Raw genomic sequence first — 26767 nt, 5'->3', positions numbered from 1 at the left:
ACATTATTCCATATGTGTTATTTCATAGTTTTTATGTCTTCACTATTATTCTACAATGTAGAATGTAAAAATAAAGAAAAACCCTGGAATGAGTAGGTGTGTCCAAACTTTTGACTGGTACTGTATGTGGTTTATCATATACTTTATGAGGGTGTGTGTGAGGGTGCATGGGTGCATGCGTGTTTATGCATATTCAGATGTATATGTGGTAGCACGCCAAAATCAACATGTACAGGTAGGAGATTTGGCTCTTTCTGAGAATAAATAGAGATATGATATGTTGCGTCTCCAGCTGCAGTACCTGTGTGGCTGCAGAGTTGGTACCGTCCGTCACCTCCACAGTCATGTTGTAGAAGGAGCGCTGCTCAGCGTCAAGAGGCTTAGCGATGATGATGGTGCCCACGCCCTTCTCTATGTCAAACAGACTGTCAGTGTTACCGCCTGGCCAGGAGGGGGGGATAGAGAGCAGAGGGGCTTAGAGACAGATGGGGGGGACTGGTTAATTAATATCACACTCTTTTCTCTCTCACTCACATGCTCTTCTCTCTCTCTCTCTTTCTCTCTCTCTCTACCTCTCACACACAAACTCTATCACACATAAAAATATTGTTTTAATAAGTGTATGGATCTGTGATAGTGAAAAACAGGGAAGGAGACTGAATTGTGGCTGTGACAGTGTTGTGGGGAGTGTATGATCTGAACAATTCCTGGCCCTCTGCCAGGGAATACATAAATAGACACAAACACACACAAATAGAACATTACACAAAAAAGTGCACACACATAAACTAATAGGGAGTGGGCATGCACAATCACTTGGTTCACAAATACAAGTGTCTGTGTATGTGTGTGTGCGTGTGCGTGTGCGTGTGTGTGTGTGTGTGTGTGTGTGTGTCTTCCTAACAATCTGTGAGTAATTACTAGGTTCAGACAGATCCAATGAGACTGTGACAAACTGAAGTCTTTCCTCCTCTTCCAAATAACAATTAAGAGACAGAGACCTAGTAAACAAGAGAGCCCTCAAAGACTGAATTAACAGAGCCTTCAAAGACTGAATTAACAGAGCCTTCAAAGACTGAATTAACAGAGCCCTCAAAGACTGAATTAACAGAGCCCTCAAAGACTGAATTAACAGAGCCCTCAAAGACTGAATTAACAGAGCCCTCAAAGACTGAATTAACAGAGCCTTCAAAGACTGAATTAACAGAGCCTTCAAAGACTGAATTAACAGAGCCTTCAAAGACTGAATTAACAGAGCCCTCAAAGAATGAATTAACAGAGCCCTCAAAGACTGAATTAACAGAGCCCCCAAAGACTGAATTAACAGAGCCCTCAAAGACTGAATTAACAGAGCCTTCAAAGACTGAATTAACAGAGCCCCCAAAGACTGAATTAACAGAGCCCTCAAAGACTGAATTAACAGAGCCCTCGAAGACTGAATTAACAGAGCCTTCAAAGACTGAATTAACAGAGCCTTCAAAGACTGCATTAACAGAGCCCTCAAAGACTGAATTAACAGAGTCCTCAAAGACTGGATTAACAGCGTCCTCAAAGACTGAATTAACAGAGCCCTCAAATTCTGAATTAACAGAGCCCTCAAAGGCTGAATTAACAGAGCCTTCAAAGACTGAATTAACAGAGCCTTCAAAGACTGAATTAACAGAGCCCTCAAAGACTGAATTAACAGAGCCCTCAAAGACTGCATTAACAGAGCCTTCAAATACTGAATTAACAGAGCCCTCAAAGACTGAATTAACAGAGTCTGTGTCAATGGAGCTCCAGCCGTGAATGGGTTTGAGTCTGAAATGAGCCCACTAAGACCGGCTGTAATTAAACCACAGCCTCATCTCTGCTACCTAATTGATTTAAATTGACATTTAGGCCTCACGCGGATCCCAGCTCACAGCTCAGAGTGTGGTGTGATGTAAGGGTCCAGAGTATGTGTGTCATGTGTGTGTGAGGGTAAGAGAATGTGAGAAAGTGTCTGCTTGTCTGCATGCCTGTGCGTATACTATCAAATCAAATCACATTGTATTGGTCACATACAGATGTTATTGTGGGTGTCGCGGAATGTTTGTGTTCCTAGCTCCAACAATGCAGTAATATCTAACAATTCACAACAATACACACACATCTAAAAGTAAAAGAACGGAATTAAGTAATGTATAAATATATTGAATGAGTATGTGTGTATGAATGAGATTATGTGTGTGTGTGTGTGTGGCACCCGTGGTGCAGACTCAAAGGGATTCCACCCCGGCGTCTCTGTTTAATAAAGCCATGACCTCAGCCCAGCATCAGCTAAGGCTATAACGCTCCACCACTCAACCATGTGTGTGTGTGTGTGTGTGTGTGCGTGTGTGTGTGTGTGTGTGTGTCCTATTTGTGCTTGGGTTAGGATAAACACTTCCAGTTCTCCATAATTTGTCTCTTAAACCATTATAACTCCAGTGATGGAGTCCTAATAGCTTTCCTCAAAAGGAAGACACTAAAAACAGCCACGCCCCTTTCTCTTTCCCTTCACTTCTGCTAACAGTAATCTAGTGCTTTTACGGTTCAGTATGCTGATAAGAATCATATCTGTAACAGATGATTTTACACTCATTAGAGGAGTGCAACATACATGACAATAAAATGAAGCATACAGTATTATGAAAAATAAGCCATTTAAGAGTATTAAAATCCAACGATGGAGGCGTCAGAAGGCGCTCTGCTCTGTCTGTCTGTCTGGAGCCATCCTATATGACCCAACCAACCCAACCCTCCATTTTGGGAAAGGAGGCACTGAGGTTTGGCACGGCGGTAACCAGGGCGACCGGAAAAAGAACAGTTCCCTTCCACCAAATTATAGAGGGGAAACCGAACCACAGCGACATGGCTGTTATTAAACCCTCATTGCTTCCCTCAGTCTCTCCATTCAGATTAGTAAGGGAAGCCGCTCCAGTGCTTAAAAACACTCAGGCAGGCAGCACAACCGATAAAGAGGCATATTTATCTTCCTTTCAACGAAGGAGGACGGGAGAAAGTTTGTGTTTGCCGTAAATAGATCAAACAAAGCAAATTAACAAAAGAAGAGGGAAAGGAGGACAATCGTCACTCTGTTCAGAAATTAGTTCATGAGTACAACGAAGCCTTCGCTAACTAGCTTCAATCGGTTGAGAAAATGGCTGAGATATAGTTTGATTGAGTGAGTAGGGAGTCTAGGATTTCTGGGATTGATTGGTATAGGCTGGACCGGGGACATAGGATAAAACTGAATTGGCATCATCATCAAAGTCATGCTTTGTCTAGATTGGCTTGATATATATAACACAGCTGTCTGGATTGACTTGATATATAGAAGTCTGGATTGACTTGATATATAGAAGTCTGGATTGACTTGATATATAGAACCCAGCTGTCTGGATTGACTTGATATATAGAAGTCTGGATTGACTTGATATATAGAACCCAGCTGTCTGGATTGACTTGATATATAGAAGTCTGGATTGACTTGATATATAGAAGTCTGGATTGACTTGATATATAGAACACAGCTGTCTGGATTGACTTGATATATAGAACACAGCTGTCTGGATTGACTTGATATATAGAAGTCTGGATTGACTTGATATATAGAAGTCTGGATTGACTTGATATATAGAACCCAGCTGTCTGGATTGACTTGATATATAGAAGTCTGGATTGACTTGATATATAGAACCCAGCTGTCTGGATTGACTTGATATATAGAACCCAGCTGTCTGGATTGACTTGATATATAGACGTCTGGATTGACTTGATATATAGAAGTCTGGATTGACTTGATATATAGAACACAGCTGTCTGGATTGACTTGATATATAGAACACAGCTGTCTGGATTGACTTGATATATAGAACACAGCTGTCTGGATTGACTTGATATATAGAACACAGCTGTCTGGATTGACTTGATATATAGAAGTCTGGATTGACTTGATATATAGAAGTCTGGATTGACTTGATATATAGAACCCAGCTGTCTGGATTGACTTGATATATAGAAGTCTGGATTGACTTGATATATAGAACCCAGCTGTCTGGATTGACTTGATATATAGACGTCTGGATTGACTTGATATATAGAAGTCTGGATTGACTTGATATATAGAACACAGCTGTCTGGATTGACTTGATATATAGAACACAGCTGTCTGGATTGACTTGATATATAGAACACAGCTGTCTGGATTGACTTGATATATAGAACACAGCTGTCTGGATTGACTTGATATATAGAAGTCTGGATTGACTTGATATATAGAACCCAGCTGTCTGGATTGACTTGATATATAGAAGTCTGGATTGACTTGATATATAGAACACAGCTGTCTGGATTGACTTGATATATAGAAGTCTGGATTGACTTGATATATAGAAGTCTGGATTGACTTGATATATAGAAGTCTGGATTGACGTGATATATAGAACACAGCTGTCTGGATTGACTTGATATTTAGAACACAGCTGTCTGGATTGACTTGACGTATAGAACCCATCTGCTCAGAATATAGCATAGGGTTGTGGTGGCTCGTCTATAAGAGGACAACTTCATGATGTGTTTATAGGATGTGCTGGCTGGGTGGTTAACATGGTAAACGTTGAGTGGTTAAAACCGCAGCCGTTTGGACGGTGTGTGTGTGTGTGTGTGTGTGTGTGTGTATGCGTGTGTGTGTGTGTATGCATGTGTGTGTGTGTGTGTGTGTGTGTGTGTGTGTGTGTGTGCTTAGGAGGCTTAATACCAGCTAAATTATAGTCAAATGGCTATGTTTTACTTTCTGGGCAGTAATGCGTTTAGCAGTGGATTAGTGTTTACGTGTGTGTGTGTGCAGGTGCATAATTAAGTGTGTGTGTGTCAGTGTGTGAGCATGGTGTGTGTGTGCGTGCGGTATTCTGGTGAATAATGGCCTGGGCTGTCTGGGTCTGGCCCGTAAATTAATCACAGTGTTTAGCTCCTCTACTCTCACCTGGCCCCTGAGCGCACACACACGCACACACACACACACCTGGGCTTTTTCTTATAACACTCCCTCCATCTCCTCACTCTAATCCAATCTATCCCTGATGCTGTACCACCTACATTTCCTTTCTCCCTCTCTCCATCTTTCACTAAGCCCCTCTCTCTTTAATAAGTCTCTCCTCTTCTCCTCTCTTTCTCTTCTGACCTCTGCTCCTTCAATTTTTAATAAGTCTCTCATTTCACTCCTCCATTTTCCATCTCTTCTTCACTCGGTCCCTCTCTCATTGTCTCCTGTCCTCTTTCTCTTTCCCTCTCTCTATCGTTATCCCTACCCCTCGCCTCTCCCTCTCTCTATCGTTATCCCTACCCCTCGCCTCTTCCTCTCTCTATCGTTATCCCTACCCCTCGCCTCTCCCTCTCTCTATCGTTATCCCTACCCCTCGCCTCTCCCTCTCTCTATCGTTATCCCTACCCCTCGCCTCTCCCTCTCTCTCCCTCCATCCTCTCCCTGTTGGTTCCTCTGATTGGAAAGGTGCCTGTGGCAGAGCAACAGACAGTTACAGTGAGGGACCCTCTCTAACCAGGGGCACAGTGACCATGTGTTCACCTCTAACCCACAACTCCCACTAACCAGCCATCCACTTAATTGGGTCGTCAGTGGGAGGTGTATGTAATAATGTAGTGTCTGTGTATGTGTCTGTATGTGTGTGCGTGTCTGTATGTGTGTCTGTGTGAGTACAAAAGAGGGTGTGTATTGTTTTGTGTGGGTAAGTGTTTGTGTGTGTCCGTACGTGTGTTCCTGCATGTGTGTGTGCTTGTGCGTGTGTTTCCACCTCTGTGTGTGTGTGTGTGTGTGTGTGTCGCTGACAGCTCAGGGATGGTGGGCGTGATGTTTCCCCAAACACTGATGCTTTAGCAGGTCATTAGACAAAGCTGTCGCCAGGGTCGCTCAGGGACCGTTGCCATGGCAGCAGATATGGGCTTCACTATAAAGGGACACCAGAGTCTGATAGCCAATTTAGTACAGCAAGGAATTTCTCGAAAACGAATCACTTATGTTAACCTTGGAAGAAAGAGTTACAGTGTACATTATACATGTGGGAAGCACACACAAACACACCAAAACACACATCCACACTCTGTTGAGCTTCTGTGTGGGATGTACATTACACACACACACACACACACAAACTCACACACATCCACTCTGTCGAGCTTCTGTGTAGGGAAAACCCCTTTTACCTGCCCCGCCCCCTTTGTCTCAAACCAACCAATCAGAAGAAGGCGTGAGCAGCACTGGGCACACAGTGAATGATGGGAAAAGCACAGGTGAATGATGGGTAAAATAAAAGAGGAAGGAAAGGAAAAGGAAGCAGAAAAAAGCAGATCGGAGTCAAACTGAGATACCTTCTGTGGAACAGTTCCTGCCACAAGCGGTCTGCAGTATATAGAACATCTCACGGAAAGGCCTGGGACCTTCCAGACACGAAGCATTGAGAGAGGAGAGAAGAGGAGAGAAAGAGTGAGACAGGGAGAAAGGAAAGAAGAGAGACAGGGGGAGAGGGTGTAAAGGGGAGTGGATGTTAGACAGAAAAGGGGGGGAAGAGAGAGGGTGAGGAATGATAATGGTAAAAGGGGAGGAGAGTGAAAGAGAGAGGGTGAGGAATGATAATGGTAAAAGGGGAGGAGAGTGAAAGAGAGAGGGTGAGGAATGATAATGGTAAAAGGGGAGGAGAGGGAAAGAGAGAGGGTGAGGAATGATAATGGTAAAAGGGAGAAAGAGGGAAAGAGAGAGGGTGAGGAATGATAATGGTAAAAGGGGAGGAAGAGGAGGAGGAAAGAGAAGGTGAGTAAAGTAAGGAAATAATGGAAAGACAGGGAGATACATAGGGCAAAGGGAGGAGGAATTAAAAGGAGGGAGAGAGAAGGAGAGAGAGATGTGATTCCAGAGGAGAAAACAAGTGAGGCATTGAGCAGAGAAAAGAGGAGGAGAGGGGTATACAGGAGAGTAGAGTAGTAGGCCAGAGAGAGCTTAGAGCTGGAAGCACAAGCCAGAAGGTATCTCCCACTGGAACACACACTGACCGCCACTGCTCAGTGACAACAAAAGAGAGATGGATCATGGAGCATTCTGGGAAATGAGGTCCTGACCGTGTAGTCCATCCACTTGTCTCTGGACTGAATGCGCTCAACATAAACTTACCTACCCACAGTGCAGTTCGGCTAGAGAATTGTCAGCTTTATAAATATTATATTACATTATATAAAAAATAGTTATATATACGGACCACAATCAATTCCTAGAAAGTTGAACAGCCTAATCATGTTAATTCTAACAAAACTTAATTTCTAATAAAACTAAATGGATTTTACAATGTTTATTAAATGAATGAAAATTATTAAAGCAAGATTAAAACCGACTCGCTTTGACTAATTCATTCACCAAACAATGTGAACTTGTTAAATGTCGCTGTTGTTTGCAGAAAACTGCAGATATGAAAACGGAACATGACATAACCTTGTTGAGTCTTTTATGTGGATAAGGATACGACTTCAAACTATCAAAATGTTTCAGATTAAGAAAATACTTGGTGTGGCATGTGTGGCATGTCCCTGGCATTTCAAGCCTCTTAAAGACATTCCACCGATCTTACACAACATTCTTTACCGTGAGAATAAGACAAATTAAATTGTTTCTGAATTCAGCATGTCAAAGACATATTTCTTAGCAGCTGTAGTTGGTAGAATGAGGATCAATCCTTATGGCAAAAAAACAGCGTGAATACAGTGGGGCAATAAAGTATTTAGTCAGCCACCAATTGTGCAAGTTCTCCCACTTAAAAAGATGAGAGAGGCCTGTAATTTTCATCATAGGTACACTTCAACTATGACAGACAAAATGAGGAAAAAAATCCAGAAAATCATATTGTAGGATTTTTTATGAATTTATTTGCAAATTATGGTGGAAAGTAAGTATTTGGTCAATAACAAAAGTTTACCTCAATACTTTGTTATATACCCTTTGTTGGCAATGACAGAGGTCAAACGTTTTCTGTAAGTCTTCACAAGGTTTTCACACACTGTTAATGGTATTTTGGCCCATTCCTCCATGCAGATCTCCCCTAGAGCAGTGATGTTTTGGGGCTGTTGCTGGGCAACATGGACTTTCAACTCCCTCCAAAGATTTTCTATGGGGTTGAGATCTGGAGACTGGCTAGGCCACTCAAGGACCTTGAAATGCTTCTTACGAAGCCACTCCTTCGTTGCCCCTTACGAGCCTCTTAAAGAAGAAGTTACAGGTCTGTGAGAGCCAGAAATCTTGCTTGTTTGTAGGTAACCAAATACGTATTTTCCACCATCATTTGCAAATAAATTCATTAAAAATCCTACAATGTGATTTTCTGGATTTTTTTCCCTCATTTTGTCTGTCATAGTTGAAGTGTACCTATGATTAAAATTACAGGCCTCTCTCATCTTTTTAAGTGGGAGAACTTGCACAATTGGTGGCTGATTAAATACTTTTTTGCCCCACTGTATTTAAGCACTTTAAAGGGGCAGTTAATTTCAAAATGTAAGATGCTGTCAATCTTCAAAAGAGAGTGAATTAACCCCTTTAAGCACATGGCATTTTTCTCCATTAGAGTTCCCAGACAGGGACTTTGAGACATCTCAATTGCTTCTCCACTGACATACAGACCTTTACAGCTGGTGGTTTGTCCTCAAATCGCCATGGTGACCGTGGGATGGCAGAGGAGAGAGAGAGAGAGACACACTGGCAACAGACCATGCAGTGAGGTCACAGTCCCTGAGCTGGGCCTCACGCACAAACACACACATCAAACCAAACCGTCAGCCCAAACCCCATGCACCAGTAATGGTACACAGCCTACATGACTGACCTCACCTCAGCCAGTCAGATATATCCCTCCCACTAACAAACCCCACCCACCAGCCCCCGCCTCTGGGCGGAGCCTTACCTATGATGTCAAACCAGAGGGGATTGGAGTTCTGTTGCATGGAGACCACACCCACTATCTCGGCCACCTTGTCGCTCTCCATGACGGTGAAGTTGTAGTACTGCTCGTCGAATAGGAGGGGATTGGCCAAAGCCGAGGGCTTACGGATCCACTCGATGTGCAGACGTGCCGTCGACGACTTCTGGGGGCGTCCGTTATCTGTGGCTTTGATCTGGGGATGGGGAGGAACCAAGACTGGAATTAGGAGCTTTTTGTATATTTGTCTAAATGAAAGAAAGAGCGAGAGAGAGAGAGAGAGGGGGGGGGGGGGGGGGGGGGGAGAGGGAAGAGAGAGAGAGAGGGGGAGGAGAGAGGTGGGAGAGATGGGGGAGAGAGAGGGGGTAGAAGAAGACAAAGAGAATGGCAGTTGGTTGGAAAGAGACACACAGATTCAAAGTGAAGTTCAAATGTCACATACAGTGAGGATGTCGTAGCTCCCGGCGGTGAACTGCTTTCGTGATGACACCACCGCCGTCTTGGGGTCGATGAAGAACTTGCCGTCCTCGTTGCCATCGACGATGCTGTAGGAGAGGTCAGCGTTAACCCCTTCATCCCTGTCGTAGGCAAAGGCCCTGTAGATAGGCTCTCCTCTCTTCCTTCTGTCCCTCTCTGGTAGCTTGATCTGGTACACCTTCTCTGGGAACGTGGGCTTGTTGTCATTCTCATCAAGCACGTGAACGATCACCCACACCGTGGAGTGTTTGGGGCTGGGACCGCCGTCCGACACCGTGACCTGCGTATCCACACACACGTAACCGTAGACAATCAGATAGACACACACGCACGCTCAGAAACAGGGACAAACACAGACAGACACACACATGCACGCTCAGAGACAGGGACAAACAGACACACACACATGCACACAGAGACGTACATATGCACACACAGGCGAACAGACAGAAAAAAACAAGTACGCGCACACACGCACGCACGCACACACACACACACACACACAACAGAGAGAAAAAATAAGACATTTGTTAAGATTCACATCAGTTTTTTTCCCCGTCTACACTAATTACAACAGTCATTCTGTCCTGCGTTTGTCTGACAACTGGAACACATCGTCATATTTCCCAAGTGGGGATGGCTTTGCTTTTTATCTTCTTTCCTGTGTTCTGACAGGTAATTAATCTGTCTCTGTTCCTACTTCCACCATGACGGAGAGCCTCTTGTAGATAAATGCAAAAGGGGGAGGGACCAGAGGATGAGTTAGCCAATGAGAGATGGAATCCATGCCGTCCCGTAATAAAACACATTTATATTCATATTCGGGGGGAGATAAAGGACGTCGCCAGCTGCCATCAATTCAACACAAAGCTACAATTAATTTCCCCAGCGCTTATTGTTGGGTTTGTTTAAAAAGTCAATCTGTCATTTCAGAAATGACACAGCGAGGAGGTACCATCGCAATACGGAGAGAAATGCTAATGATTTAAAGAGAGAGTGAGGGAGGGTGGTGGAGGGGTAGTAGTGGGAGAGAGAGTGAGGGAGGGGTGGTGGAGGGTCAGTAAGAGAGTGAGGGAGGAGTGGTGGAGGGGTAGAAGTGGGAGAGAGAGTGAGGTTGGGGTGGTGGAGGATTAGTAAGAGAGTGAGGGAGGGGTGGTGGAGGGGTAGTAGTGGGAGAGAGAGTGAGGGAGAGGTGCTGGAGGGGTATTAGTGGAAGAGAGAGTGAGGGGGGTTGGTGGAGGGTTAGAAGTGGGAGAGAGAGTGAGTGGGGTTGATAGAGGGATAGTAGTGGGAGAGAGAGTGAGGGAGGAGTGTTGGAGGGGTAGTATTGGGAGAGAGAGTGAGGGGTGGTGGTAGAGGGGTATTAGTGGAAAAGAGAGAGGGGGGGAGGGGTGGTGGAGGGGTAGTATTGGGAGAGAGAGTGAGGGGTGGTGGTAGAGGGGTATTAGTGGAAGAGAGAGAGGGGGGGTTGGTAGAGGGGTAGTAGTGGGAGAGAGAGTGAGGGAGAGGTGCTGGAGGGGTATTAGTGGAAGAGAGAGTGAGGGGGGTTGGTGGAGGGTTAGAAGTGGGAGAGAGAGTGAGTGGGGTTGATAGAGGGATAGTAGTGGGAGAGAGAGTGAGGGAGGGGTGGTGGAGGGGTAGTAGTGGGAGAGAGAGTGAGGGAGGGGTGGTGGAGGGGTAGTAGTGGGAGAGAGAGTGAGGGAGGGGTGGTGGAGGGGTAGTATTGGGAGAGAGAGTGAGGGGTGGTGGTAGAGGGGTATTAGTGGAAGAGAGAGAGGGGGGGTTGGTAGAGGGGTAGTAGTGGGAGAGAGAGTGAGGGAGGGGTGGTGGAGGGGTAGTAGTGGGAGAGAGAGTGAGGGAGGGGTGGTGGAGGGGTAGTAGTGGGAGAGAGAGTGAGGGAGGGGTGGTGGAGGGGTAGTAGTGGGAGAGAGAGTGAGGGAGGGGTGGTGGAGGGGTAGTAGTGGGAGAGGGAGAGAGGGAGGGGTGGTGGAGGGGTAGTAGTGGGAGAGGGAGGTAGCTAGGGAGAGGGGGGAAGGAGGAGGTAGGGATAGTAAACTCCCATATCTACTGGGTGAAATACCACAGTGTGCCATCATAGCAGCAAGATGTGTGATCTGTTGCCACAAGAAAAGGGCAACCAGTGAAGAACAAACACCACTGTAAAAACAACCCATATTTTATTTTATTTATTTTCCCTATTGTAGTTTAACTATTTGCACATCGTTACAACACTATATAGACATAATATGACATTTGAAATGTCTTTATTCTTTTGGAACCTCTGAGTGTAATGTTTACTGTTCATTTTATTGTATATTATCTACCTCACTTGCTTTGGCAATGTTAACATATGTTTCCCATGCCAATAAAGCCCTTGAATTGAATTGAATGGAGAGAAGGAGGGAGGGAGGGAGCTGGGAAAGACAACAGGGGTGTGTGAAAGGAACCTAAACGACAGCATAAGGGAAGAACAGAGGATGAATGAGAAATGAAGAACTTTGGGAACATCCCTCCGAGCCTGTGGCGGTTGACCCCCTCTGTGAGTGAATGTAATCCGCTTTGTACAGCACAGTGAGAGAGAGGTAGAGACAGAGAGGGAAAAGGGTGAACAAGCAAGTGGCGGCCACAGTGAAGGACAACAATATTCACTAAAGGTCAACATGAACAGATCTCCATTCATGAGCGAGAGAGGAGAGAGAGAACCAAAGAGAGAAACAGAATTAAAGAGAGACAGGAGAGCCTGGGGAATACATGGCCTGTCAACAACATACAGCAGCGCAAGGACAGCACAGACAAGCTAGCTAGCATACACTGAACATACGCTAATGCAGCTAAAACATACCAATATACTGTATACACTAAGCTTCTGATTATACAAAGACATTATTACAGAAGATCCAACAGCTATTGAGGTATCAGTGTATTATACTATACATACAATACCGTTCAAAAGTTTGGGGTCACTTAGAAATGTCCTTATTTTTTCAAATAAAAGCACATTTTTTGTCCATTAAAAAACGTAACATTGATCAGAAATACAGTGTAGACATTGTTAATGTTGTAAATTACTATTGTAGCTGGAAACGCTAGAATTTTTATGGAATCTCTACAAAGACGTACAGAGGCCCATTATCATTATCATCACTCCTGTGTTCCAATGGCACGTTGTGTTAGCTAATACATGTTTATAATTTTAAAATGATAATTGATCTTTATAAAACCCTTTTGCAATGATGTTAACACAGCTGAAAACTGTTGTCCTGATTAAAGAAGCAATAAAACTGGCCTTCTTTAGACGAGTATCTGGAGCATCAGCACTTGTGGGTTCGATTAAAGGCTCAAAATGGCCAGAAAGAAAAACCTTTCTTTTGAAACTCGTCAGTCTATTCTTGTTCTGAGAAATTAAGGCTATTCCATGTGAGAAATTGTCAAGAAACTGAAGATCTTGTACAATGCTGTGTACTACTCCCTTCTCTGAACAGCGCAAACTGGCTCTAACCAGAATAGAAAGAGGAGTGGGAGGCCCCGGTGCACAACTGAGCAAGAGGACAAATACATTAGAGTTTCTAGTTTGAGAAACAGACACCTCACAAGTCCTCAACTGGCAGCTTCATTAAATAGTACCCACAAAACACCAGTCTCAACATCAACAGTGAAGAGGAAACTCTGGGACAGGCAACTCCTTTGACCCCAAACTTCTGAACGGTTGTGTATGTTAACATGAAACAGGCAATTTAAGTGGTTGGGAAAAGTCTAAGAGGCGCGATTGAGAGGAGCGTTGCATAAGGACATGTCTGCTTGGGCGCAGTAGTAGGTTTGAGTGGAGAGTAGCACGGGTGGGTGGGGAATAAAGAATGCCAGCTGTTGGAAACACCAAAGGCAGATTATATTTGTCTGTCTGCCATTGAGGGTAGTGCCAAAAAGTCCTCAACTAGAACCACAAAGCAACAACAACACAGCATGATTTGGACAAAATAGTCTAGGGTGGGAAAATGCTGTTTTCACTGAAGCTCCAAGTTACAATGCACCTTCTCTGAGTTGGTTTGACAGGCTAAACGCCTTTGTTTTATCACTCTCTTGCATTTCTCTCTCACTCTGAAAGTAATGAAAGATGGTGAAAAGTCACCCTGAAACGTGGAAAACAAGACAAACTTCCATGAGTTTGGGGATCTTGTTACAAACACACTACCCAACTAGAAACACACTACCCAACTAGAAACACACTACCCTACTGAAAACACACTACACTACTGAAAACACACTACACTACTAGAAATACACTACCCTACTGAAAACACACTACCCTACTGAAAACACACTACCCTACTGAAAACAAACTACCCTACTACAAACACACTACCCTAATGAAAACAATGTCCAACTAGAAACACACTACCATACTAGAAACACACTACACTACTAGAAACACACTACTAGAAACAAACTACCCTACTAGAAACACACTACCCTACTAGAAACACACTACTAGAAACACACTACCCTACTAGAAACAGACTACTATAAACACACTACTATAAACACCCTACTAGAAACACACTACTAGAAACACACTACCCTACTAGAAACACACTACACTACTAGAAACAAACTACCCTACTAGAAACACACTACTAGAAACACACTACTAGAAAAACACTACTAGAAACACACTAGCCTACTAGAAACAGACTACTATAAACACACTACTAGAAACACCCTACTAGAAACACACTACTAGAAACACACTACACTACTAGAAACACACTACTAGAAACAAACTACACTACTAGAAACACACTACCCTACTAGAAACACACTACTAGAAACACACTACTAGAAACACATTACCCTACTAGAAACAGACTACTATAAACACACTACTATAAACACCCTACTAGAAACACACTACACTACTAGAAACACACTACCCTACTAGAAACACACTACCCTACTAGAAACACACTACCCTACTAGAAACACACTACCCTACTAGAAACACACTACACTACTAGAAACACACTGCTAGAAACACACTGCTAGAAACACACTACCCTACTAGAAACACACTACACTACTAGAAACACACTGCTAGAAACACACTGCTAGAAACACACTACCCTACTAGAAACACACTACGCTACTAGAAACACACTACCCTACTAGAAACACACTACGCTACTAGAAACACACTACGCTTCTAGAAACACACTACCCTACTAGAAACACACTACCCTACTAGAAACACACTACCCTACTAGAAGCACACTGCTAGAAACACACTGCTAGAAACACACTACCCTACTAGAAACACACTACGCTACTAGAAACACACTACTAGAAACACACTACCCTACTAGAAACACACTGCTAGAAACACACTACTAGAAACACACCACCCTACTAGAAACACACTGCTAGAAACACACTACTAGAAACACACCACCCTACTAGAAACACACTACTAGAAACACACTACCCTACTAGAAACACACTACTAGAAACACACTACCCTACTAGAAACACACTGCTAGAAACACACTACTAGAAACACACTACTAGAAACACACTACCCTACTAGAAACACACTACCCTACTAGAAACACACTACACTACTAGAAACACACTACCCTACTAGAAACACACTGCTAGAAACACACTACCCTACTAGAAACACACTACACTACTAGAAACACACTACTAGAAACACACTACCCTACTAGAAACACACTACACTACTAGAAACACACTACACTACTAGAAACACACTACCCTACTAGAAACACACTACACTACTAGAAACACACTACCCTACTAGAAACACACTACACTACTAGAAACACACTACCCTACTAGAAACACACTGCTAGAAACACACTACCCTACTAGAAACACACTACCCTACTAGAAACACACTACCCTACTAGAAACACACTACCCTACTAGAAACACACTACCCTACTAGAAACACACTGCTAGAAACACACTACTAGAAACACACTACCCTACTAGAAACACACTACCCTACTAGAAACACACTACCCTACTAGAAAAACACTGCTAGAAACACACTACCCTACTAGAAACACACTACCCTACTAGAAACCCACTACACTACTAGAAACACACTACCCTACTAGAAACACACTACTAGAAACACACTACACTACTAGAAACACACTACCCTACTAGAAACACACTACCCTACTAGAAACACACTGCTAGAAACACACTACACTACTAGAAACACACTACCCTACTAGAAACACACTACCCTACTAGAAACACACTACCCTACTAGAAACACACTACACTACTAGAAACACACTACCCTACTAGAAACACACTACTAGAAACACACTACACTACTAGAAACACACTACCCTACTAGAAACACACTAAACTACTAAAAACACACTACTAGAAACACACTACTAGAAACACACTACCCTACTAGAAACACACTACCCTACTAGAAACACACTACCCTACTAGAAACACACTACCCTACTAGAAACACACTACCCTACTAGAAACACACTACCCTACTAGAAACACACTACTAGAAACACACTACTAGAAACACACTACCCTACTAGAAACACACTACGCTACTAGAAACACACTACTCTACTAGAAACACACACACACACACACACACACAAATATTGTGCGTTTGACCTTCTTCAGATGCGGGAAGCAGGCTTTTCTTCCCCTGATCTCAGATGCAACACTTTTCTCTTCCGCTGCACTGAATAGGGGTTTTGACCCTGTGCGTGCCTGTTCTAGTGTGTGTGTGTGTGTGTGTGTGTGTGTGTGCTTTAGTTTTATCTGTTCAAGTGAAAAATCCCTTCTGGTCCATGCAGCACTTGGGTCACACACCTCATCAGGAGAGAGAGAGGCTCTCAACTAAATCATTTAACCATTGCCACTTAACCCTTATTGTGGATGTTAATTTGTTCACACCCATCTTGTTGGTGGAGAGAACATTTTGCAGGTTTAAAGCTTCTATACATTTTGCTCTGTCTAATGTGTACTCGTGTGAAATTTGAGTGACTCAAACATTAAAACAAAGTCTATGGGCTAAAAAAAACAAAATAAAAAACATTAGCTGACATGGGCTAGTTGATCAGGACATTTCTGACACGTTGTAAAGAAGGTAATGACTGACATGGCCTAGTTGATCTGGACATTTCTGACACGTTATCAATAAGGTAATGACTGACATGGGCTAGTTGATCAGGACATTTCTGACACGTTATAGATAAGGTAATGACTGACATGGGATAGTTGATCAGGACATGTCTGACACGTTATAGATAAGGTAATGACTGACATGGGCTAGTTGATCTGGACATTTCTGACACGTTATAGATAAGGTAATGACTGACATGGGATAGTTGATCAGGACATTTCTGACACGTTATAGATAAGGTAATGACTGACATGGGGTAGTTGATCTGGACATTTCTGACACGTTATAGATAAGGTAATGACTGACATGGGATAGTTGATCAGGACATTTCTGACACGTTATAGATAAGGTAATGACTGACATGGGATAGTTGATCTGGACATTTCTGACACGTTATAGATAAGGTAATGACTGACATGGGATAGTTGATCAGGACATTTCTGACACGTTATCAATAAGGTAATGACTGACATGGGATAGTTGATCTGGACATTTCTGACACGTTATAAATAAGGTAATGACTGACATGGGCTAGTTGACCTGGACATTTCTGACACGTTATAGATAAGGTAATGACTGACATGGGTTAGTTGATCTGGGACATTTCTGACACGTTATAAATAAGGTAATGACTGACATGGGCTAGTTGATCTGGACATTTCTGACACGTTATAGATAAGGTAATGACTGACATGGGATAGTTGATCTGGACATTTCTGACACGTTATAGATAAGGTAATGACTGACATGGGATAGTTGATCTGGACATTTCTGACACGTTATAGATAAGGTAATGACTGACATGGGATAGTTGATCTGGACATTTCTGACACGTTATAGATAAGGTAATGACTGACATGGGCTAGTTGATTTGGACATTTCTGACACGTTATAGATAAGGTAATGACTGACATGGGCTAGTTGATCTGGACATTTCTGACACGTTATAGATAAGGTAATGACTGACATGGGCTAGTTGATCTGGACATTTCTGACATGTTATAGATAAGGTAATGACTGACATGGGCTAGTTGATCTGGACATTTCTGACACGTTATAGATAAGGTAATGACTGACATGGGCTAGTTGATCTGGACATTTCTGACACGTTATAGATGAGGTAATGACTGACATGGGGTAGTTGATCTGGACATTGCTGACACGTTATAGATAAGGTAATGACTGACATGGGCTAGTTGATCTGGGACATTTCTGACACGTTATAGATAAGGTAATGACTGACATGGGGTAGTTGATCTGGACATTTCTGACACGTTATAGATAAGGTAATGACTGACATGGGCTAGTTGATCAGGACATTTCTGACACGTTATAAAGAAGGTAATGACTGACATGGGCTAGTTGAACTGGACATTTCTGACACGTTATAGATAAGGTAATGACTGACATGGGGTAGTTGATCTGGACATTTCTGACACGTTATAAAGAAGGTAATGACTGACATGGGGTAGTTGATCTGGACATTTCTGACACGTTATAGATAAGGTAATGACTGACATGGGCTAGTTGATCTGGACATTTCTGACACGTTATAGATAAGTTAATGACTGACATGGGCTAGTTGATCAGGACATTTGACACGTTATAGATAAGGTAATGACTGACATGGGCTAGTTGATCTGGACATTTCTGACACGTTATAGATAAGGTAATGACTGAAATGGGCTAGTTGATCTGGACATTTCTGACACGTTATAGATAAGGTAATGACTGACATGGGGTAGTTGATCAGGACATGTCTGACACGTTATAGATAAGGTAATGACTGACATGGGCTAGTTGATCTGGACATTTCTGACACGTTATAGATAAGGTAATGACTGACATGGGATAGTTGATCAGGACATTTCTGACACGTTATCAATAAGGTAATGACTGACATGGGATAGTTGATCTGGACATTTCTGACACGTTATAAATAAGGTAATGACTGACATGGGCTAGTTGACCTGGACATTTCTGACACGTTATAGATAAGGTAATGACTGACATGGGTTAGTTGATCTGGGACATTTCTGACACGTTATAAATAAGGTAATGACTGACATGGGCTAGTTGATCTGGACATTTCTGACACGTTATAGATAAGGTAATGACTGACATGGGATAGTTGATCTGGACATTTCTGACACGTTATAGATAAGGTAATGACTGACATGGGATAGTTGATCTGGACATTTCTGACACGTTATAGATAAGGTAATGACTGACATGGGATAGTTGATCTGGACATTTCTGACACGTTATAGATAAGGTAATGACTGACATGGGCTAGTTGATTTGGACATTTCTGACACGTTATAGATAAGGTAATGACTGACATGGGCTAGTTGATCTGGACATTTCTGACACGTTATAGATAAGGTAATGACTGACATGGGCTAGTTGATCTGGACATTTCTGACATGTTATAGATAAGGTAATGACTGACATGGGCTAGTTGATCTGGACATTTCTGACACGTTATAGATAAGGTAATGACTGACATGGGCTAGTTGATCTGGACATTTCTGACACGTTATAGATGAGGTAATGACTGACATGGGGTAGTTGATCTGGACATTGCTGACACGTTATAGATAAGGTAATGACTGACATGGGCTAGTTGATCTGGGACATTTCTGACACGTTATAGATAAGGTAATGACTGACATGGGGTAGTTGATCTGGACATTTCTGACACGTTATAGATAAGGTAATGACTGACATGGGCTAGTTGATCAGGACATTTCTGACACGTTATAAAGAAGGTAATGACTGACATGGGGTAGTTGATCTGGACATTTCTGACACGTTATAAAGAAGGTAATGACTGACATGGGGTAGTTGATCTGGACATTTCTGACACGTTATAGATAAGGTAATGACTGACATGGGCTAGTTGATCTGGACATTTCTGACACGTTATAGATAAGTTAATGACTGACATGGGCTAGTTGATCAGGACATTTGACACGTTATAGATAAGGTAATGACTGACATGGGCTAGTTGATCTGGACATTTCTGACACGTTATAGATAAGGTAATGACTGAAATGGGCTAGTTGATGTGGACATTTCTGACACGTTATAGATAAGGTAATGACTGACATGGGGTAGTTGATCTGGACATTTCTGACACGTTATAGATAAGGTAATGACTGACATGGGGTAGTTGATCTGGACATTTCTGACACGTTATAGATAAGGTAATGACTGACATGGGGTAGTTGATCTGGACATTTCTGACACGTTATAGATAAGGTAATGACTGACATGGGTTAGTTGATCTGGACATTTCTGACACGTTATAGATAAGGTAATGACTGACATGGGCTAGTTGATCTGGACATTTCTGACACGTTATAGATAAGGTAATGACTGACATGGGCTAGTTGATCTGGACATTTCTGATACGTTATAAAGAAGGTAATGACTGACATGGGCTAGTTGATCTGGACATTTCTGACACGTTATAGATAAGGTAATGACTGACATGGGATAGTTGATCTGGACATTTCTGACACGTTATAGATAAGGTAATGACTGACATGGGATAGTTGATCAGGACATTTCTGACACGTTATAGATAAGGTAATGACTGACATGGGGTAGTTGATCTGGACATTTCTGACACGTTATAGATAAGGTAATGACTGACATGGGGTAGTTGATCTGGACATTTCTGACACGTTATAGATAAGGTAATGACTGACATGGGGTAGTTGATCTGGACATTTCTGACACGTTATAGATAAGGTAATGACTGACATGGGTTAGTTGATCTGGACATTTCTGACACGTTATAGATAAGGTAATGACTGACATGGGCTAGTTGATCTGGACATTTCTGACACGTTATAGATAAGGTAATGACTGACATGGGCTAGTTGATCTGGACATTTCTGATACGTTATAAAGAAGGTAATGACTGACATGGGCTAGTTGATCTGGACATTTCTGACACGTTATAGATAAGGTAATGACTGACATGGGTTAGTTGATCTGGACATTTCTGACACGTTATAGATAAGGTAATGACTGACATGGGCTAGTTGATCTGGACATTTCTGACACGTTATAGATAAGGTAATGACTGACATGGGGTAGTTGATCTGGACATTTCTGACACATTATCAATAAGGTAATGACTGACATGGGTTAGTTGATCTGGACATTTCTGACACATTATCAATAAGGTAATGACTACAATGGGTTAGTTGATCTGGACATTTCTGACACATTATAGATAAGGTAATGACTGACATGGGGTAGTTGATCTGGACATTTCTGACACGTTATAAAGAAGGTAATGACTGACATGGGGTAGTTGATCTGGACATTTCTGACACGTTATAGATAAGGTAATGACTGACATGGGGTAGTTGATCTGGACATTTCTGACACGTTATAGATAAGGTAATGACTGACATGGGTTAGTTGATCTGGACATTTCTGACACGTTATAGATAAGGTAATGACTGACATGGGCTAGTTGATCTGGACATTTCTGACACGTTATAGATAAGGTAATGACTGACATGGGATAGTTGATCTGGACATTTCTGACACGTTATAGATAAGGTAATGACTGACATGGGATAGTTGATCTGGGACATTTCTGACACGTTATAGATAAGGTACTGACTGACATGGGGTAGTTGATCTGGACATTTCTGACACGTTATAAAGAAGGTAATGACTGACATGGGGTAGTTGATCTGGACATTTCTGACACGTTATAGATAAGGTAATGACTGACATGGGCTAGTTGATCTGGACATTTCTGACACGTTATAGATAAGTTAATGACTGACATGGGCTAGTTGATCAGGACATTTGACACGTTATAGATAAGGTAATGACTGACATGGGCTAGTTGATCTGGACATTTCTGACACGTTATAGATAAGGTAATGACTGAAATGGGCTAGTTGATCTGGACATTTCTGACACGTTATAGATAAGGTAATGACTGACATGGGGTAGTTGATCAGGACATGTCTGACACGTTATAGATAAGGTAATGACTGACATGGGCTAGTTGATCTGGACATTTCTGACACGTTATAGATAAGGTAATGACTGACATGGGATAGTTGATCAGGACATTTCTGACACGTTATCAATAAGGTAATGACTGACATGGGATAGTTGATCTGGACATTTCTGACACGTTATAAATAAGGTAATGACTGACATGGGCTAGTTGACCTGGACATTTCTGACACGTTATAGATAAGGTAATGACTGACATGGGTTAGTTGATCTGGGACATTTCTGACACGTTATAAATAAGGTAATGACTGACATGGGCTAGTTGATCTGGACATTTCTGACACGTTATAGATAAGGTAATGACTGACATGGGATAGTTGATCTGGACATTTCTGACACGTTATAGATAAGGTAATGACTGACATGGGATAGTTGATCTGGACATTTCTGACACGTTATAGATAAGGTAATGACTGACATGGGATAGTTGATCTGGACATTTCTGACACGTTATAGATAAGGTAATGACTGACATGGGCTAGTTGATTTGGACATTTCTGACACGTTATAGATAAGGTAATGACTGACATGGGCTAGTTGATCTGGACATTTCTGACACGTTATAGATAAGGTAATGACTGACATGGGCTAGTTGATCTGGACATTTCTGACATGTTATAGATAAGGTAATGACTGACATGGGCTAGTTGATCTGGACATTTCTGACACGTTATAGATAAGGTAATGACTGACATGGGCTAGTTGATCTGGACATTTCTGACACGTTATAGATGAGGTAATGACTGACATGGGGTAGTTGATCTGGACATTGCTGACACGTTATAGATAAGGTAATGACTGACATGGGCTAGTTGATCTGGGACATTTCTGACACGTTATAGATAAGGTAATGACTGACATGGGGTAGTTGATCTGGACATTTCTGACACGTTATAGATAAGGTAATGACTGACATGGGCTAGTTGATCAGGACATTTCTGACACGTTATAAAGAAGGTAATGACTGACATGGGGTAGTTGATCTGGACATTTCTGACACGTTATAAAGAAGGTAATGACTGACATGGGGTAGTTGATCTGGACATTTCTGACACGTTATAGATAAGGTAATGACTGACATGGGCTAGTTGATCTGGACATTTCTGACACGTTATAGATAAGTTAATGACTGACATGGGCTAGTTGATCAGGACATTTGACACGTTATAGATAAGGTAATGACTGACATGGGCTAGTTGATCTGGACATTTCTGACACGTTATAGATAAGGTAATGACTGAAATGGGCTAGTTGATGTGGACATTTCTGACACGTTATAGATAAGGTAATGACTGACATGGGGTAGTTGATCTGGACATTTCTGACACGTTATAGATAAGGTAATGACTGACATGGGGTAGTTGATCTGGACATTTCTGACACGTTATAGATAAGGTAATGACTGACATGGGGTAGTTGATCTGGACATTTCTGACACGTTATAGATAAGGTAATGACTGACATGGGTTAGTTGATCTGGACATTTCTGACACGTTATAGATAAGGTAATGACTGACATGGGCTAGTTGATCTGGACATTTCTGACACGTTATAGATAAGGTAATGACTGACATGGGCTAGTTGATCTGGACATTTCTGATACGTTATAAAGAAGGTAATGACTGACATGGGCTAGTTGATCTGGACATTTCTGACACGTTATAGATAAGGTAATGACTGACATGGGATAGTTGATCTGGACATTTCTGACACGTTATAGATAAGGTAATGACTGACATGGGATAGTTGATCAGGACATTTCTGACACGTTATAGATAAGGTAATGACTGACATGGGGTAGTTGATCTGGACATTTCTGACACGTTATAGATAAGGTAATGACTGACATGGGGTAGTTGATCTGGACATTTCTGACACGTTATAGATAAGGTAATGACTGACATGGGGTAGTTGATCTGGACATTTCTGACACGTTATAGATAAGGTAATGACTGACATGGGTTAGTTGATCTGGACATTTCTGACACGTTATAGATAAGGTAATGACTGACATGGGCTAGTTGATCTGGACATTTCTGACACGTTATAGATAAGGTAATGACTGACATGGGCTAGTTGATCTGGACATTTCTGATACGTTATAAAGAAGGTAATGACTGACATGGGCTAGTTGATCTGGACATTTCTGACACGTTATAGATAAGGTAATGACTGACATGGGTTAGTTGATCTGGACATTTCTGACACGTTATAGATAAGGTAATGACTGACATGGGCTAGTTGATCTGGACATTTCTGACACGTTATAGATAAGGTAATGACTGACATGGGGTAGTTGATCTGGACATTTCTGACACATTATCAATAAGGTAATGACTGACATGGGTTAGTTGATCTGGACATTTCTGACACATTATCAATAAGGTAATGACTACAATGGGTTAGTTGATCTGGACATTTCTGACACATTATAGATAAGGTAATGACTGACATGGGGTAGTTGATCTGGACATTTCTGACACGTTATAAAGAAGGTAATGACTGACATGGGGTAGTTGATCTGGACATTTCTGACACGTTATAGATAAGGTAATGACTGACATGGGGTAGTTGATCTGGACATTTCTGACACGTTATAGATAAGGTAATGACTGACATGGGTTAGTTGATCTGGACATTTCTGACACGTTATAGATAAGGTAATGACTGACATGGGCTAGTTGATCTGGACATTTCTGACACGTTATAGATAAGGTAATGACTGACATGGGATAGTTGATCTGGACATTTCTGACACGTTATAGATAAGGTAATGACTGACATGGGATAGTTGATCTGGGACATTTCTGACACGTTATAGATAAGGTACTGACTGACATGGGTTAGTTGATCTGGACATTTCTGACACGTTTTAGATAAGGTAATGACTGACATGGGCTAGTTGATCTGGACATTTCTGACACGTTATAGATAAGGTAATGACTGACATGGGCTAGTTGATCTGGACATTTCTGATACGTTATAAAGAAGGTAATGACTGACATGGGGTAGTTGATCTGGACATTTCTGACACGTTATAGATAAGGTAATGACTGACATGGGGTAGTTGATCAGGACATTTCTGACACGTTATAGATAAGGTAATGACTGACATGGGCTTGTTGATCTGGACATTTCTGATACGTTATAAAGAAGGTAATGACTGACATGGGGTAGTTGATCTGGACATTTCTGAGACATTATCAATAAGGTAATGACTGACATGGGTTAGTTGATCTGGACATTTCTGACACATTATCAATAAGATAATGACTGACATGGGTTAGTTGATCTGGACATTTCTGACACATTATAGATAAGGTAATGACTGACATGGGGTAGTTGATCTGGACATTTCTGACACGTTATAAAGAAGGTAATGACTGACATGGGGTAGTTGATCTGGACATTTCTGACACGTTATAGATAAGGTAATGACTGACATGGGATAGTTGATCAGGACATTTCTGACACGTTATAGATAAGGTAATGACTGACATGGGATAGTTGATCTGGACATTTCTGACACGTTATAGATAAGGTAATGACTGACATGGGATAGTTGATCAGGACATTTCTGACACGTTATAGATAAGGTAATGACTGACATGGGATAGTTGATCTGGACATTTCTGACACGTTATAGATAAGGTAATGACTGACATGGGATAGTTGATCTGGGACATTTCTGACACGTTATAGATAAGGTAATGACTGACATGGGATAGTTGATCTGGACATTTCTGACACGTTATAGATAAGGTAATGACTGACATGGGCTAGTTGATCTGGACATTTCTGACACGTTATAGATAAGGTAATGACTGACATGGGCTAGTTGATCTGGGACATTTCTGACACGTTATAGATAAGGTAATGACTGACATGGGCTAGTTGATCTGGACATTTCTGACACGTTATAGATAAGGTAATGACTGACATGACAAGAGGAAAAGTGATGATGCTCTACCCAACTCCTAAATTGTGACTGAATTCATCTAAAGATACCTAAGAAAACAACATACCACAGGTCAAAAAGCAGTATACTAACATTCCATCAAAATCAGACAACAGTAATATTTTACACAAACATGAAGGTCACCGTAAATCAATCATTTCTGGTGAAAAAATAAATAGGAATTGTGGAAATTAACTCTATACCTGTCCTTTCCACAGAAAATGTAACATAGAAGCTCAAACAAAAGGCTAGAAGAAGGAATAACATATTTATGGTCAAATGTCTCTGATGTTGTATCCCTTTTTGAAGAAACAACAGCATGTTCGTGGTACAGGCCATGCTGGCCCATGGCCAGTCATAGACTGTTCTCTCTACTACCGCATGGCAAGCGCTACCGGAGTGCCAAGTCTAGGACAAAAAGGCTTCTCAGCAGTTTTTACCCCAAAGACATAAGACTCCTGAACAGGTGATAAAATGGCTACCCGGACTATTTGCATTGTGTGCTCCCCCCCAAACCCTCTTTTTACGCTGCTGCTACTCTCTGTTTATCATATATGTAAAGTCACTTTAACTATACATTCATGTACATACTACCTCAATTGGGCTGACCATCCAGTGCTCCCGCACATTGGCTAACCGCACTATCTGCATTGTGTCCCGCCACCCGCCAACCCGCCAACACATTACCTCTACTCTCTGTTCATCATATATGCATAGTCACTTTAACCATATCTCATGTACATACCACCTCAATCAGCCTCACTAACCGGTGTCTGTATGTAGCCTCGCTACTTTTATAGCCTCGCTACTTTTATAGCCTGTCTTTTTACTGTTGTTTTATTTCTTTACATGCCTATTGTTCACTTAATACCTTTTTTGCACTATTGGTTAGAGCCTGTAAGTAAACATTTCACCTGTTGTATTCGGCGCACGTGACAAATACACTTTGATTTGATTCCATGCTAACAGGCTATGTCCTAAATCTGATATACAAACCCCCTGTTAAATCTGATCTCTAAACTACTGCTAAATCTGATCTACAAACCTCTGCAAAATCTGATCTCTAAACCCCTGCTAAATCTGATCTACAAACCTCTGCTAAATCTGATC

General features: G+C 41.9%; 1 protein-coding gene across 5 annotated transcripts in view; it reads right to left on the bottom strand.

Annotated features, from left to right (window-relative positions):
• Nucleotides 1–26767, bottom strand: part of LOC110503387 (protocadherin Fat 3) — a 332354-nt gene that overhangs the window by 79894 nt on the left and 225693 nt on the right. For 3 of the 5 annotated variants that reach the window (XM_090218842.1, XM_090218843.1, XM_090218845.1), the window contains exons 5-8: nucleotides 9415–9729; nucleotides 8958–9168; nucleotides 6388–6456; nucleotides 302–441 (exon numbers count right to left, since the gene is read on the bottom strand). In XM_090218842.1, the coding sequence (XP_090074968.1) occupies nucleotides 302–441; nucleotides 6388–6456; nucleotides 8958–9168; nucleotides 9415–9729 (735 nt within the window). The remainder of the gene's footprint in view (nucleotides 1–301; nucleotides 442–6387; nucleotides 6457–8957; nucleotides 9169–9414; nucleotides 9730–26767) is intronic. The other 2 variants (XM_090218844.1, XM_090218846.1) reach the window with 1 other exon arrangement.

Source organism: Oncorhynchus mykiss, chromosome 24 (assembly GCF_057628025.1).
Source record: "Oncorhynchus mykiss isolate SJ-2025 chromosome 24, ASM5762802v1, whole genome shotgun sequence".
Classification (NCBI taxonomy): Eukaryota; Metazoa; Chordata; class Actinopteri; order Salmoniformes; family Salmonidae; genus Oncorhynchus; species Oncorhynchus mykiss.
Note: the sequence above shows the minus strand (reverse complement) of the source record. Positions and strands in the feature narration are given on the sequence as shown.